The following is a 17,403-nucleotide window of genomic DNA, read 5'->3' on the forward strand; positions in this document are numbered from 1 at the left end:
TCCAGTTCCTGGAACAATAAAGACTCATGTATGCTTGTGAACTAAAAAGAAAGGTATCAGCTGATACCTAATATAAAAGGCAAAGAATCAGAATTAGAAGACTGGCCAGTAAACCCTGTCAGTTGTTCTATGGATCTTTATAGTAAACTTTTTGCTACAAGAAAGACTGTTGCTATTAAGTGCTTGTGTGTGGGTATCAATTAGAAAGCATCCGTTTTGGGAATAAAGCTATGGGGCATCTGGAACATTTGGCTTCGCTGGCAGCTTCCCTGCTTTCATTTATTCTTGCTAGGTTACTGAGAGCCAAAGCAGTTACACCCATAACTCTTGTGCTTCTAACCCCATGGGAACCATTTTCACAATGGAAACTCTTTGAATAACACAGAACTTCTGATGCTTGCCTGGAAATGAGAATGTATGTGTTTGTGACTTCCAGATTTGATTATAGCAATCACATATATACAAAATATATTTAATCAAAAAGAAAATATAAATTAGTTTATGTAGAATTGAAGTCACAGAAAGATAAACCCCTCCATCTGGTATATAATGAAGCAATCTATTTGCTTTGCCACACAAATAATAGTAATTGCACTCAGGTTTTTTATTTTAAAACCTTTTAGTTTAAAAATTAATTCCTATGAAAGTCTTCAAAAATTCTGATTGGGAGAGTATTCATTTGGTACAGGAAATAGTTTTAGATTTTTTTTAAAAAAAAAAAGATTTTATTAACTCTATAATGTTCTGGTCGTGTGGGAAAAAATACTTTTGTATTTGGCTGTTGTATCTTTCAGAACAATCTAGGGTTACTATAACACTATCCACCTCAAAGCTACCATAAATCAATTATTTGATTTAGTGTAACTCCAGAAGAATGTTATGCTGCTAAACTCAAGAACAGTAGATTTTTAAATTGGCCTGATCCATCTATGTATGTGCCCTGTTTCACTGTCAGAGAAGTATGACTTATATAAATACAAAGAGAACTCTTTTCTTTTTTTTTAAACCCTTGAATTCTTGTTAACTCGCAGCAACCGTCCTCTGAAGCCCTTCACCCTCCCATCTTCACTCTAACAAATAATCAAGGCATCATTCCACAAATGCAAATCCTGTTCAGGACTTTAGTTTCTACTTCTTTCCTCTATACTTTGATTTGGAAAGTCTGACTGGGGCTCAAAATATCTGGTTGCTGGACGTTAATACTTGTAGATAGCTTTTGAAACACTGCAGAAAGAAAAGAGGTGAGCCCTCGAAGTCTGATAAAGTCTACAGTTTGAAAGAGTTGTAAAGAATTTTGCCTGTGTCCTACATTTCAATCCCTGCTGATTTTTAGAAGGCTTTATAGTAAACTCCCTTATTTATAGAGATGTTCATGATGTGAGCTTTTGTGAGTTTACTGCAATTAGCATAACATTAGGTGGTGTTTTTTCTTAAGCATCTAGTTCACAGGTTTTCAGGATCATCTGTGAAAAATAAATCTCTAGACTCTTAATTGAAAGTGAAGCTTGAGGTGTATTTTCTAGGGGCTTAGGAATTAAAATGTAAAGAGGTGGTGGGTATGCATATTTTTTCCTAAGTGTAAAGAATTTCAAGCCAATGTTATTTTAAAGTACTCAGGTGAGCTGGAGCACGTGAAATGTGGAGTATTGAATTTTTAGATTTTACTTCCAAGAAGTGGACTGATCAGATTTTAAAAAATTTCCAATTTGATGGATGAAATTATAACATTCTCAGAGGAAGCAATGGATACTACAGTACTAATCAGCATAGTAAACAAAAGTTATTATTGGTATCAATTTATTGACTTTGGAGGACTTAAAGCAAGGTTGAAGCTGAGCTAGTGTGGTTTGACATAAGAAACTTAATAGGACAGCCTGTTCTTTAATAGAATGAATAATCATGTTCCTTTTGGATCTGTGAGAAAAATGTGTCCTATATATGCAACTACTCTTTGATTGTGCTGAAATACCACACTCCTGGCAAATATAAATTCTTGGTAAGATGTAAATTAGAAGAAAATTTTATTTCTCTATCACAAATGACCAATAAATCCCTTTGTACGTAGAAGAATCAATATTTTTAAAATGGAGCAACTGGAAACCATCCAAAATTGAGTTTATTTTTCTTTCTCGACAAATCATTTATGACACACTCATATGGTAATTTTTCAATGGATATAGTGCTAGTGGGTCACATTTATTTGTAAAGCCTGTATTATTAATAGCAACCTCACTGTTGCTTGGAATCAATTTACCAACACATAATACGAGACATTATCTATTATGCTGAAACTACTAATGAAGGTTGTGTTTTGACTCCTTGATCCCTGTTACTAGTTTTATGCAAAACTGGCTTGCCCCAAAAGCTTCAGTATACCACCATGTCTACTAATGTTCTTTTATTTGAGTGTGCTTTAGTTTTGCTGGAAGCAATGAAAGTATTTCCATTGACTTTGAATATTTCTTACAGATTTTTTTTTTTAATGTGGAAAAGTCTTTCTGAACTTGCTTTTATGGGTGGGATTTTATTTGGTACTCAAGCAATTTAGACTCAAGATATAAGCAAACATTAGCATTTGAAGATTGTATCTGAGACTTGAGTCTCATTTTTTCCTGTGTTTGTATGTTGCAGTCCCAATTCATCACATATACAGAAATACAGCAAGGTCATATATGAAATTGTCAGAAATGCTTGCAGATTATTATTATTTTCTGATAAGACATAGGAATTTTTTAAAATTTTCCCCTAAATATTTTTCATAAACGTTGGGGGAAGAACTATAGAAGGAAGATGGATGCCAATGTTTTAATTGTACTGTTGTCCTTTTTAAACTGAGATATATTTGAAATTTCCTGTTTGCAAACAAAGGTTTAAGGGTTTAAGACTTAGACTAAATTTTAAGGCTCATCTATATAATGATGACAAAATAAAATTAATGAGAGAATCAGTAAATGAAATGACTTAAACAAGCCTGTGTAACTACAGTACTGAAAACAAGTAAAATTCACAGAACAGCAAATATGTTACTTTCTGTTAGAACTGATTTAACCTGCATTGGGAACATCAGATTTGTTAACACTCTCACTTGTATATGTATTTTCCCAGGTGTGCAAGTTTTGCTTTCTTCAACACTTCCATGGTCTGTGATGACAACTACTGCAAAACCTGTGGTAGGACAGTCCTCATAACTCTTCTATAATGTCAGAATGTGTACCTATTACAGAGTTACAGACCCTTCTCACTTTACAATTTTCATTAATGGCACTTATTTTAGTACCTGAGTTATAAACAACTAAAGATATGCATAGGGAGAATTTTTAGTCAATATGGGAACATGGGAGTACTAAAGAAGTCTTAATGTAGGACAGATAAAGGCTAAATAAAGATATTTCTGTATTAAAAAATGTAGAAACTTCTGAAGTATTTCAGTGAACTTTGAAGATGTAGGACATTCAAAACCTTTAAGATTTAGATTAGATGGAAGGAAGAAATTCTTTCCTGTGAGGGTGGTGAGACACTGGAACAGGTTGTACAGAGAAGTTGTAGCTGTTCCCCTCCCTGGCAGTGTTCAAGGCCAGGTTGGACGGGGCTTTGGGCAACCTGGGCTAGTGGAAGGTGTCCCTGCCCATGGCAGGGGGGTGGGACTAGATGAGGTCCTTTGCAACCTAAGGTACAACCTAAGGTTCAACCTAAGGGACTTAAAGTCCCTTCCAACCTAAACCAGTCTATGATTCTGCTCATTTTTCCTCTTGTTTCCTTTAAAATTAGAAAAATATTTTCACCACAATAACAAAATTAATTTTCATCTGTTTGGTAAGTGCTAAAAGATTAAAATAAAATGTATTTTTTCATACGCAGCATACATACAGTTAGCTGCTGCAGTGTATTTTTGCTTTCTTGCTATCTGCAGTGTCAAAGTTCTGTTTGTTTTCTTGTTCACAGAAGCTTTCAGGAAACCACGACAGATAGGACCTGAGTTGCTAATGAAGAAATAAAGCTGTGTCTGTATATAGAGTTTATCCTTCCTATCTATCTATCTAACTATCTATCTGCTTTCCTTTTTCCTTGGCTTGTGTAGCCTCCTGTGTGTAACCACAGCAATCTGCTATGCTTCAAACTCCCTTTTGGGCTAAAACAATAAATAGCAACTGCCATATGGAATAATTTCTGATGAGTTACATCTCTTTCCTGTAGCTCTCTACAAACGCCTATCGTCCCATCATAACCAATCTGACCGAGGAGAGAGGGAACTTCCACTCCCCCGACACTATGCTGGGCTACCTGGAGAACGTGTCATTCAGCTTGCCCAACAAATCCTTGTCAAAAAATACTGCTCTAAGCCTGACAGAGGTATGTGTCTTTCACATCTGTGTGTGGAGCCAGATGACCCTGAAATTTCTCTAGAAGTTAAAATGTTGAATGCAGCTTTGAAAGTTTTTGTTGTTTGTGGAAAATACATATCTGGAAAAAGCAGTAGCTATTTTACGGAGTAGTAGGAGGTGAGCTTCAACCAGAGAAACTAGTTTCAAGAGTTCATTAGTTCTTGGCAATCTTATTTAATGCATACAAGTGCCTGGAACCATGATCACACATCAAATATAATTATTTAGTTGAGCAGGAAACAGAGGAGAAAATAATGTTATTTTTTTTCATCTGTGAGTGTATCCAATGAAGAATATATAATTCTGGAAAAAAAAATTCAATATTTCTCTGCATGGCTCACCTGATCCAAAATGCAACAGGGTTTGACAGTCACCTGTCAGGTGCAAGACATCAAGACACTGTCATCAGAGTAGTGACAGCAGCGAAATGGGGGCGTGCATGAGCTAATAGCAAACTACCTGGGGTGCTGGGATCACTGCTTGTGGCTGCACCAGTCTGGCCCCGGGTAACTGCCCCAGTATCAACTTGTGACTTGGCATCTTTGCGTTTCACACCTGCACTAGAAGGTTCAAAAGTTATCAATCACTGCTCTCTGCCCAACCTTTTGTAGCATTTATTGCTCCGGTAAGAAGCGGAGGGCAAGTCGTGCCTCTCCTCCGGCTTCTCTTTTGCAAAGTCCTGCAATGATTCTTGCTGGAGTCTGCAATGGCAGAGGCACACTCTGCAGCTCTGCGCCGGAGGTGGAGGGATGCAGGAGAGGGCCTGTTAGTGATGACGGTGTCCTTACCTTTTGTGAGTTAACAGCTTTATCCTGCACCAGGTTCCAGTCGCGGCCAGGAATCCTGCGCAGACATAGCACAAATCTCCACTGAAACTGATTCATGGGAAGATCAGGTCCAAAGCTTAAATGAGTAATCTATTTTTGTTTATGCTAATTCAGAGGAAACAAACAAACAAAAAAAGGTGTTTTCTGCAGTCTGAGCTGAGGACAAGGTTCTGCTAATATAAAGTTAGCCTTCTGTAAAATGATGGGCATCTAATTCCCTGATTTCAGCAGGCTAGAAAGCTATTATTACAGTAATCAGCTCTGGCCTGCGGGTAATACCAGAGTGATAAGGATTATTTACTCAGACAAACAATATAAATAAATGCTTCTGAAAACTACATGGACAGCAATTGATCGTTTGTGTTAAAAGCCTTAGCATTTGCAAACTGTAAAGCTTGGATTTCATGGATCACAGTTTAATATATAACAAAAATCCTTCTAAAAATCTCTAATACGTTGTTTCCTTTGTTTTGTTGAAAATTTTGTGTGGGCTCTAAATTGAAGATTTAACATCGTCCTGTCAGATATCGTGCCTGTTTCCCACATAATTTCTGTTGCCATTTGGTTGCTCATTCATGCTATCTGATGCTGCTTTGTGTGCCGTGAAAGTGATTTGCAGACAGAAATGTGGGACATGATTATCTTTAGCAATGCTATTTTGGGAAGTAAACACAAGAGAGTCCTGATCATACATACAGACTCTGTCATTTGTCTGATTGACAGTTAGGCTTTGTATTGTCTGCAGCTAATTCCCTGAAAGACAGGCGCTGAGCATGCATGCTGTTTTCTGTGAAGTTATCTCTGTCCTGGTTGTCATATGCCTCACAGCACAAAAATATTTGATTTAAGTGATAGGCAATAAACTTTCTGATTACTGACACACGTTTATAATGCATTTCTTCTGACAAATCTGACTTGTGTTTCCTGTTCATAAAGCTGTTCTGCTGAGTAGCTCCAGCACTCCTGCTTTCCCTCCCTTTCCAGTGGTCTAACACATCCTTTTAGGAGTAATTCTGGAGTGATGCTGTGACCTGAAAAGAGATACTCACTGAATGCTCTGGGCGATTTGGCCTGGGTCCTGGGTTTAGGATAACTGCTGTGCATGCCGTGTAGAATTCCACACTGAATGTTTGAGAGGGGCTGCAAGGTTTGTGCTGCCTGAAAGTAAGCTCATACAGCAAACCGCTGGTACTGCCCTATGTATTATGGCTTGTAAAATTATGCTCAGAAAACTCTTGCAGCTTTCTTCCACGTTTCTCAGTGCAACTTTTCTATATTCAGTTGATCCTTTTAAGACATTTTTTGCAAAGAAGCTTAAGCAGGAGATGTGGGGTTTTTTTCCTTTTAATTTTCTGTGTAAATTTTTGTGCTCGCTTTTCTCCTCCTACTTATCTTCATCAGCAAGACTCCTTAGGACAAGGACTGTATCATCCTAAGCACATAAACAGTGCCTACCATGACAGATCATGACCTCTAAAACAAGCTTTAAGTGCAAAAGTTAAGCAGATAATAGATTGTATAAGTGGTGGAACCCGGATATTTATCTAGTGCTGTTGAGGTATCTAGCCATCTAAGACTAAAAGAGGTATTCATGTCATAAGAGTTTAGATAAAATGGGAGAATAAGTTCAATTTAGTCTTAGTTCCAGTGTTGTCACCTCAGCTGTAGTATAATGATTGCACTTTGGGAGTTTCACAGTGGTGTTACTTTTAATAAATAATTACTTCAACATGTCACCATGCAGAACATGATGAGAGAGCTGGCAGGTAGAGATGAATCTGTGACTTGATGAGAATGGGCTTGTCATCTTAATATAAACCTAAAAACCACTAGCAGAGATTTGCTTTGGATCCTTACCAGGAGATGTAGCTGATTAATAAATAATCAAATAATATAGTTTTATTTGTCTTTTAGGCATTTTTAAAAGCTATTGAAGACTTTCTGTTATTGCCCAACTGGATTGATGTACCAGAGGTAAGACAAAAGGTCTTAGATTGTAGGTTACTTTGGTTGCATAATTTTACGTGGATAGTAATGAAACTGGTTGCTTCTATTATTCTTCTTGTTAGGACTTTTTGGCAGTGTGACTTATTTATCTTCTCATGCCACTTTCACATTCGCAGTAAAGATCCACAGACAAAACAATTATGTCATTTTCTCTTATAATATTTCTAAAGGCTAAAGTAAGGGAACTTTATCTGCTGCTGTTTCCACATATTTCTGGATGAATGAAACAAAATTGTATTTATAAAATAACAGATATTGTCACCAAAGGAAGTGTTTGATCAGGCCTTTTTTAGCAATGGACTTTGATATTTAAAAGCTTATATTTGTTTTGTAGATCAATGTTTTTCAATGCATGTAAAATATGCAGTAGTGCTTTACCTTTTTAGTGAACTGAAGCTTTGAGAGAGATTAAACCTAATATAGGGAAAAATAACTTGTATCAATGTTCTTTATCTCCTAATATACCTTTTAGAGTGCAGAGAAATACTTTCAGAAGGAACCTTAAGGGAACACAGATTTCAGAACAGGGAGCTTTTAAACTGAGAGGCTAAAATCAATTAAGGTCTCACTGAAGCCTAAAATGCTTTTAGGACAAAAAAAATGTTGAACTGATTTAAGTTCTTAACCTAAGATCCTTGATGCCTTGATCATCTCTGATGTAAATATATTTCAGATAAAATAGACTTCTTTTTCATTGAAACATGCATTCACTCCTTTATGGATCAAGTTTTAACTGGGAGGGTTGTTTTCCAGGGGACACGTAAATACTCTGAAAGTAGCATTATACTGGGGACCATTTTAATAAAGATGAAAGAAAGGCCAAACTGTGGCGTCTCAGCTTCTGTTCCAATAAAGATCTGATACCAGTCTTTACATACTGTCAAAATAATCTGCTCAATTCTTGGCCTCATTCTGATGAATCCTGAGTATAAGTGACTGTCAAGTGCCGGTGAAAGGAGAGGGTAATTTGGAGACATTCTATAAAACATAGTATTTTATAAGGTGGTGCTCTGCATGGCATCAACTTGTGTAACATTTTATCCACTACATGTGGAAAAGGTTCTAGAGAAAGTCATATTTGACTTTGGATGGTTGAATGGTGAGTCATACAGGAATTTAACATGGCACCTTGGCATTTTGTGCTATGAAATGCAATTTTTTTTGTTGTAGAGCCTTCTCTTTCTTCTTCCCCCAGACCGCTCACATATTTGGAAGTTTAATTCAAACTATTGACAGTGTGATGGCTCACGTGATGCGTAATCTGGATGAAAACTCACTGCCCTTAACTCTCGAGGGCACGTCATCTGTGGCAGGTAGGTTTTAGCAGAACTCTCTGGATGTCCTAAACACTTCTGTGCTTGCAGACCCTCTTTTGCCAACATGAAGGAGGAAACCAAAACAGATTATTTTCTCTGTATATGTTGTATACAAAACAATGTTTCAGCTGTATAAAGATGACTGTGCAGTCCAGAGGCAATCAGCTTTGACTGTACTAAACTTCCTTGAGGTTATTTTGGGAGGAGTTTAGAATATGAATTCTGTGAAATGAATCTAGCAATCCTGTAGTATACTAATAGTCAGTTAAAGGGCATAGAGCTCTTATGCAGCACTTCAAAGCTGCAAATATCTGCAACCTTAATTTTGCAAGGGATTGCAAATAACAGGAATAGTTTTGACCTTTTAGGAGAATTTTATTTTAGTGCTGTTTAGCATCCTAGCACCCTGATTTCATCTGTGTCTTTGAATGCTACAGGTAGCAAAGGAAATTTATCTGTTCTGGCATTCTGCTCTGCCTTGTTTGAGACCTATGTGAGGGGGCAAGTAACCTGAGCAGTCACCAGTACCATTAATCACTGCACGTACTCTCTTGGACACTGGTTCTCAAGTGGAGCAGTGGAGGTCTGAAATAATGCCTTCAAATGTCAGTGGAAGAGTGTGTTATCAATCTGTTTTTACTTGCCCTGCTAAGCTCAGTATTTGAGCATGGGTGAAGTGATCCATGATATATTAACAGTGTGTGTACCACCTTCTCTGTCATAAGGGAGTCAGATATAAAAGGCAATTTTATACTTGGGGAATTTACTATATTTTCTGCAAACATCTGGGGTTTTAAATTCAAGACTTGCTATAGCTATTAGGGAAGTCTAGTTAAATAGTCAAGCAGGTTGTAGAGGCTATTGATTTTATCATATTTTTGTTTGGGTTATCACACAGATTACACCTTGGTCAAAATGCAACCTCAGACTCTGAATTTGTCCCACTATCGATTTCCATCTCAAGGACAGAGTTATGTTTCCATTCCCAGTGAAGCTTTTCATGAAAAAGGTAAGGAAAAATTCAAAGGGAGGAGCAGAATCATGTAAACAGTGTATCGAAAAATAATTTTGTTTGAAAAAATGTTTTGGTTTGCTTTATTTTTTCCAAGTAACCAATTTGATCACTGCTGATCATACTGGCTCTAAAAATCTAGCAGTTGTCTTGTCATACTAATGAATGATTAATGTGGTAAAATTTTCGTATTACTCGAATTAATCTTGAATAATACAGCTGGGCCACAGAGACTGAAGCCATTTAATTCTGACATCTTTTTACATCAGAGAAGAAAATTTTCAAAAATTTTCAATTTTTCATCATCTGAGCTGGCTATTTTTAAGAAATTCCAGGATGTCAGATCAGGTGTTACTTGTCCTTTCATGCAAAATCACTTTTAATATGTTGTATGAAATTAAACTAAAATTACAGGGTTAAGCAACAGCAGTTACAGAAACAGAATGAAGATGTAAACTACAGGCAAGGCAAAAAGGCAGAACTCAGAAATCCATACCTAGGCTAAAATTTTAATAATCTCAAAAAAAACAAGGTATAGCAAAAGTCTGAAGCTTTAGTCAAGATTCTAAAATACAATGTTTGAAGTTAATTATCTATGTTTTAATTGGGGATTGAAGGAACCTATTTACAAAAGCATCTACCTGCATCCTCAAATCTTTGAAAATCTGACCTACGTGCCCTGAATTCCAGCCCACAGAATTTGCACACCCAGAGACATTTCTGCAGTCACCTCTGTTGAAGGAAGGTTGGTCCCTATTCATAAAGTGCAAAGTTAGCTGCAGATAACCTGCAGTGAGAAATACTCTAATAATTACTTGTCTACCTGATTTGTGATGACAGCTGTGTTTCTTTGCACTGGCAGGGGGCTCTGGCTGGAGACTTCACTGCAAGTGCTCTGAGGCTTGAATAACTATAATTGCAAACCAACTTGCAATGCCAAAAAAATAGCATGTGAGAGGATTTTTCTTCCTTTCCCACTTATAGTCTCTCACCATGCAGATTTTTTTTTTTTTCCTTCGGAGCATTATCATGCTTAGTAACCTGAAATGATCTAGCCCATCAAATGTTTAACTCTTTTTCCAGCTAAAGTTCACTTCTGAGTAATTTCAGCCTTTAGGCCACACCTTCACACTGTCCGAATAAGCAAATCTAAAAATTTATTATTCCACTCTAAACAGTTAACACTGAAAATACTTGGAACCCAGCAAAAGGGATAGTAAAAGACATCTGTGTAGCTGACACTTAGAATATACGCATCTGTCTCTTCACTCAGATGCTGGAGAACCCATAAATAGTTGGCATGCAGGCAGCAAACAGATGACCAAAGTGGAAACCAGTTATCTGTTTCTGAGTTTCATAATCTGCCAGTTAATGTAGGTGGTAATAAAGTAGCCTTGAGGCTACTGTACTACCATTGAGACATTGACTCTGGTATGTCATGCAACCCTTTCTAGTGCTATGTGGGGAAATTTATAATTGAAAACTGATTAACAATTTATTTTGGAAGTACAGTTGCACAGAGCAGGCACCCTTACATTTTACTTTTGATACCTGTCTCCTGTGTTGTACTGCAAGATGTTCATACTTTTTCTCTTACAATAATCAGAAATCTGCTAAAGCAAAGATATGAAAGTCAAGTCTCTTAATGAACATGAGTTTCAGGTCTAGGAGAGAAGTGTCTCTTGCTTACAACTGTTGCTCTCAGGATTAATCCCTGTTCCCTTTCCACAGCTTGGATTACCATTGTCGGCCTGCTTTACCATAACATGCATTATTTCTTTCATAATATCAACCCTGTGGATACCAAGTAAGTGTCTCAGATCTCTCATGCTGTAACAGCTTGTTTATTACCTTAGCGATATACTTTTATAACAGTCATGTCATTATCAACTGTAAATAAATCACGGGCCATAACCCTGATTTTGCAATACTGAGGACATATAGTCATTAACTAGAGAGAGATTAAATCTCATATTAGATGTTTTGTTTTATGCTGTACTAAAATAGATTCCCGTAGCGACATGTTTGTCTTTCTTTGTCTTCTCCTTTCATTCATCAGATCTGGTATTAGCATTTCATAATTTTAATCTGTCTCATAAAAGGAAATTACATCTATTCTCCTGACACATATAAAGATAAAGTTTGCACTTAAATGAAACAAGTAAGAAAACATAACATCCCTCTTCAGATAAAATCTGAATCCTAATCCTAGAAGCCTGTAAGGTAATTTTATAACAGGAGACTAGGCAATGCTTTAAAGACCTTTTGTTTTATATGCTGCATCAATGAAATCATTAGCAGATAAGATAAAATAAATGCAGAGCTGTACACCTCTTGGCAATACAGTTCCCCAGGGAATTTTGCAAGGCCATTCATGTAAATCATTACCCTTTCCTTTTAAGCTAATATGACTTTATGTTTCTATTTGATCTTCACTGGGGTATGTAGATTAGTTTACACATACTCTCGGTCTTTTCCAATCTGTGACATTTTGCTGTGTTGCTTATGACAGCAGAAGGAAAAACGCAGAATCTCAGCTATCATGACTGTCAGGGATTGCCTTCCTTTCTTCACATACAGTTACACGGAAGGTCATGATCATGGGAACTCATTTGTGAACTTCAGGGTAAAGAATCCTGGTTTATGACACTTAGATAATCGCAGAGCTGTTACTAAATAGCATTTAAAAATCAAGTAGCAAGCTGTACTGTTGTTTACCCTAGTCCCTCAAAAAAAAAAAAGGCACTTAGCAGGTGGCTGTGAAGGAACCATGTCATTAGTGTGCAATATTTCTTACTGACATGAAGAAATAGAGGCAATAATTTATGGCAGCTTATGTTTTTCAAACAGGAGGATCGGTGCAATTTGTTAAGATAATAAGCTATAATCTCAGCTTCTCAAAGAGAGAAAGAGAATTAATGTGGTCTTGACTTAGGTCAAAGTTTAGGAAACACAGTATGAATAAAGATGCTGCATGTCAAAATGCTGTATCCTAATGCATTGTCATAGAGTCTACAGCTCCTAGGGCTCTGATATAGCAAAATAAACCAGTTATGTCATCTTTTGTACATCCTCTGAAATTTTTGGAATAAGAAAACCTGGAGACCCGTTTCTGTTCCACAGAGGTGTATGTATTTTTTAGCACTCAATTTTTAAGGAAGGAAGGTTCTGGCCCTTGCTGCAGTGTTAAAGAGAAACGCAAAGATGCTGGAGAAGCAACACGTCCCTGATTTATTTAATTAATCCAAACTACTTGAACTGTTTGCAGTATGTAATCCACTACAGAATCACATCTGTAAAATTCTAGATGCAGATCTGTCCAAAACAACACCTAAACCCCTAGTAATACAGGGAATGCTAGCTTAGGGATTTTTCCTCTGTGTAATCGAACCCCAGGTATTGAAAAAATGTTTTAAAAATAAGTATGCATTTATCTTCTGCTTGGTTTTCTTCTTTTGTGAGGTATTATTATAACTTTTTTGCTTACATTTCAGTAGAATAACTTTTTCCCAGAGTAGCTTTTTTTAAAGACTTCCTTTTATGTTCCTTCTAGCACTGGGCTACATGAACACCTGTAATTTGAAGCCTGTCCGTTTTCTTCTTAAGGGGCATTTTTATTTTTTCTTTTGCGGTGGAAAGCTAAAACCCAAACTCTTGGAGCATTTGTGCTGTACAGACAGATGACATTTATTTTCAGACTACATAAATATCAGTTTCTAAGGGGAGTCAGTTTTGATTCTTTACAAAAAAACAAAACAAGAATTGTTTTGAGGCCAGTTCTGCTCCTCCTCATATACAGTTTGTGCTAATCTGCAGTCATTCACTGAGGGTAATTGGATGACAGACTCACTGCCATCTAACACCCAGGACCACAGTGAAGAGAGGCTTGCATATGCAAGCACAAAACAGAAACACTGTTTCTTGCTTGTGCTGAGTTTTTTTTCAGGCTTCAAAATTCATCTAGTCCTCTGAAGTTAAAATGGCAGATAGTCCGTGTAGACAAAATGTCCATCCTGTTAATCTTGTGTAGGAGAAATCTCAAAATGTTGGATAGTGTTTTTAACAGTATGAGTCCTTCCCTAAACTTAAACTTTTCATATCAGCGTAGGAAATTCTGCCCTCAGATGAACAAATTCAATTCACATGCTGGTTACTGGGAACAGAAGGAATCTCTGATACTGATGCTTTTTTGTGGTCAGAACTAAGGGCAGGTGCTTGGGGTTGTGCTAAATGAGTTCTGTTTTATTTGATCTTGCTGAGGAACTGCATGAACTTGTTTCAATGTTTGACATGACTTTTTTTTCAGACAAAAATAAGAAAACATTGCAAACAGGTGGCAAATGTAAATAAGGTATTTTTAACGTCCTTTGCAAACTTGCTCTTTCCAGTGGTTGGCTATGTTTGGAAACCCAAACTGATGGTTAATTTGCCATGGCTCATATTTCTCATAGTAAATACCATTCATTTGCATATTGAAGAGGTAGATGGCAGAGACCTGTGCGGTTTGTTACTGACAGCGTAAAAAATTTTACCCTACAGCCAAATGGATCTTAGTTACTCCTAAATGTTCCAAAAATGCCAAAGTCATAAGTTTTATCTGAAAGCAGAAATAAAAGGGTTCTTATGGACTGTAAAATTATTTCAGCCTAGAAAAAAGTATTACCTGGTCTAATCAGATGTTTAGTCAGGTTCAGCTGTTTGTATTGTGACCTGACTTACTCTCTAACAAATCTAACTGGACATAATTTTTCGAAGTAAAGTTATAAATTACTTCTAAATGTGTTCCTATGTATGTGTTTTTACGTATATTTTTATATATATGCACCTTACTAATATGTATGTTTAGTTAGACACCTCTTCCAAGGTGACTCTTAGATTGCTTTGGTTAGTGAGGTTATCATTAGATTCCTTACTACGAAGAAATCTCTCTAATTATCTAAAGCACTTTCAGCAAGACTTGTAAACCTTTGCAGAAGAGAAGCAGAGTGAAGGAATATTTATGATATGTCTCCTAATGTCTAAAGCCATTTCTTATACTTTGTATGTGTTGCTTCTAATCCTGTAAGATCTTTGGGGGCCAGATCTTTCTCCCCTATAAAAATTCAGTGACTTGAATGGAAAAAGGAGGTCCTGTGTTCCTGTTGTTGTGGATGAACTAAAAAAATTTTGTTGTTCTACTTAATATATTTGTTTCTTTCCAAGGATTGCTGAAGCTGCTGCCTACAAAGGTTATATGATATCAGCAACCAGTTACCTGATTTCTGTCAAAGTGGAACCTCTACCCAAGTTGTCCCACAATCTGTCAGGATCTCCTCTTATTACCATCCAGCTCACCCACAAATTGGTAAGTGAAATGGAAACTACCACTTCAGGCTATTGTCAGGGCTGTTCAAAAAGTTGGTGTTTGTGATGACTGCTTTGTATTTCTCTTGTAATTTTTGTGGGCTTTTTATTAGCAATTCAGATGGCATTTGTGATTACAATATTGTATTTTTCCAACCATTACACTTCAATAACTTCTTTTTCCATCACTGCCAAAGGCTGATCAGTGCACATGCTGAAAAAGAAGGTGAAGTGACAAGTATAGCTTCAGGCCTTTTTGTATGTATTGTTCTATGGATGCGTTTGTACAATCAACACTAGGATGGTATGAATCACTGATTTCTCATTAGAGCTGTCAAAACCAAGAATTCACTTATGGTTTTTGCTTTTGGTCTTAATCTACACGGAGGTAACTAACGTGTTCTGAATGTTCTTGTAAATATATTCAGAGAAGGAACTCCTCCAAGAGCAGATACAGGTATGATGGGCAGCACATCTCCTTGTAAGTGGAATGGAGAACAGTTGAGCTCAAACTCTGAGGTGCTGGCATGAGGCATGCAGCACTTACGACCTACTTACAGCATTGAATGGAAATGAAAAAAGAAAGATTTCGATTCTTAAATGTTTCCTAGAAAACATCTTTTAGATGTTCTTCTGAATATTTTGTCATATTTTTCTTTCAATGGCTATTTTCAAGCCAGTTTATCTTCTTCCTGCTGGGCTTCTGATAAAGATGGAGTAGGCTACAGAAACAAATATATGAAAAAAACCTAAGGCATAGAAATGAAAAGTGTTGTTTTGCTGACAGTTTTTCAAACTAAGGACTCTTCTGAATGTCCCTAGTGGCCTCTTAGAGGTGAGCACTTGTGGAGACTATATATTTTGTGTAGACCATTTATAAAATGTACTTTGCTTTATTCAGGTACCTCCTTATGCTTTAGTATGATTTACTAGCAGTCTGTTAAACAAACCCGTCATTATTTCTTTACGCCTGTTGAATTTCACTGTGAAGATCACTGTGATCTTGGTATACAGTAGAAATTTTACATTTCTCATCTGTCTCTTTCTGGTTTAGTCAGTAGAATCCATGAGGATGTGGTATGAACATGTCTGTTTAACATATCCTGTGTATAACAGACACAGGTTGACTGGGAGTTTCAGGCTCTGCCTAGTGTGCTTCATATTGTGCATTAGGGGAGTGGCTGTTTTCTCTTACTGAGCTCTTATTGCTAACTGGCACTGCACTCACAGGCAGCCATCTACTGTCTATCACAATAGTTTACTACAGCTACTTCCATTTTGTTCAGGTTTTACAAACTGTGCTAACACCTGTTCAGTTGTGTCTTGGGTTTGGTTTGTGTTGGGTTTTTTTGCGTGTCTGTGGTGGTTTTTTTATTTTTTTTTTTTAATTTTTTTTTTTTTTTTAATTCTTGTAGGAAATGAGGAAACTTATCACACTGTGTTAACAGTGTTTTTAAAATAGCTCAGTGCTGTCTGAAATCAGTCTATAAATACATATCAATGCATTTGTACTTAAAGTTCTGAAAATTTCCATTATAAGGAGGGAGTATTTCTAAACGTGTAGTGAGCATGATCTTCAACTCTGTTCAAGAAACCATACTGGGATAATAACTGTTCTAGATTTTGCTCTTAGACATACAACCCTGAAAGGAGGTGGATAAAGCACAGAAAGTGCATCCCTCTGAAAGAGCGGGAACTCTTCACCCACTTACTCCCTACGGTAGTAATATGCTCCTGGCTTTTACATCTTATTAATTGGTACTGTCCTGTTGCTTTGAGGAGAAGCTTAAGAGATGCAATGAAGTTGTGCTCTGCATGTGCAGTTAGAAATTTCATAATCTCATTGCGTTTCTTACCCCTGTACAATTTGTGGACTTGAATTAGAAACTGGTCCCACATTGGACTAAATACCCATTTCCCCAGTGTTTTTCAAATCAAAACTAAATGCAACTGTGTGAGATATTTTCTATGCTTGTTCCAGAACCTAATTTCAGTGTTATCTGATGGTGAAGCACTTTGTATATCTCCTATCTTCATTTCTAAAATTCCTCTTAAAATTTCAAATCCAAATGCTAAAAAGTTTCAAATACCAAAACATTCTGAAATCATCAAATGTGCTGAAATAGAAAATCTGTTTTGACATCATAAAATATTTTATTTAAATTGTAGTTTGCCATACTTCATTTATACTGTTTTTCCAGTGGGATAGTATAATCTAGCGTCAGATGTAGGTGTTTAAAATGAGAACTAGGCTTAAAAGTTTGTAGAGAAACTTAAAAGTTTGTAAAGCTCTAGTATGAGATCTGGGCAATGGGAATAGATCTAGTTATCTGCTCTGCAGTTCTTGTATTTTTTTTTTGCTTTTGGTGTGAATTCACTAAAAAAACCTATTAATCAGTGAGCAACAGAACCAACCCAAATGCCTCTGGGTATCTTGTATATGGATTCCAAATTCAGTGAGTAATCTTTAGAAACAAAGGTGTAATGTAGATAGAAATAAACTGAGTATTTTTCTG

At 36.6% G+C, this 17,403-nt stretch overlaps 1 protein-coding gene across 2 annotated transcripts in view; it reads left to right on the forward strand.

Moving 5' to 3' along the window:
- The window catches only part of ADGRD1 (adhesion G protein-coupled receptor D1), a 159,931-nt gene that overhangs the window by 17,461 nt on the left and 125,067 nt on the right, over positions 1 to 17,403 (forward strand). For both annotated transcript variants that reach the window (XM_074921495.1, XM_074921496.1), the window contains 7 exons: positions 3,106 to 3,170; positions 4,195 to 4,350; positions 7,124 to 7,183; positions 8,412 to 8,529; positions 9,431 to 9,541; positions 11,276 to 11,351; positions 14,747 to 14,888. In XM_074921495.1, the coding sequence (XP_074777596.1) occupies positions 3,106 to 3,170; positions 4,195 to 4,350; positions 7,124 to 7,183; positions 8,412 to 8,529; positions 9,431 to 9,541; positions 11,276 to 11,351; positions 14,747 to 14,888 (728 nt within the window). The remainder of the gene's footprint in view (positions 1 to 3,105; positions 3,171 to 4,194; positions 4,351 to 7,123; positions 7,184 to 8,411; positions 8,530 to 9,430; positions 9,542 to 11,275; positions 11,352 to 14,746; positions 14,889 to 17,403) is intronic.

This window comes from Athene noctua, chromosome 17, assembly GCF_965140245.1.
Source record: "Athene noctua chromosome 17, bAthNoc1.hap1.1, whole genome shotgun sequence".
Classification (NCBI taxonomy): Eukaryota; Metazoa; Chordata; class Aves; order Strigiformes; family Strigidae; genus Athene; species Athene noctua.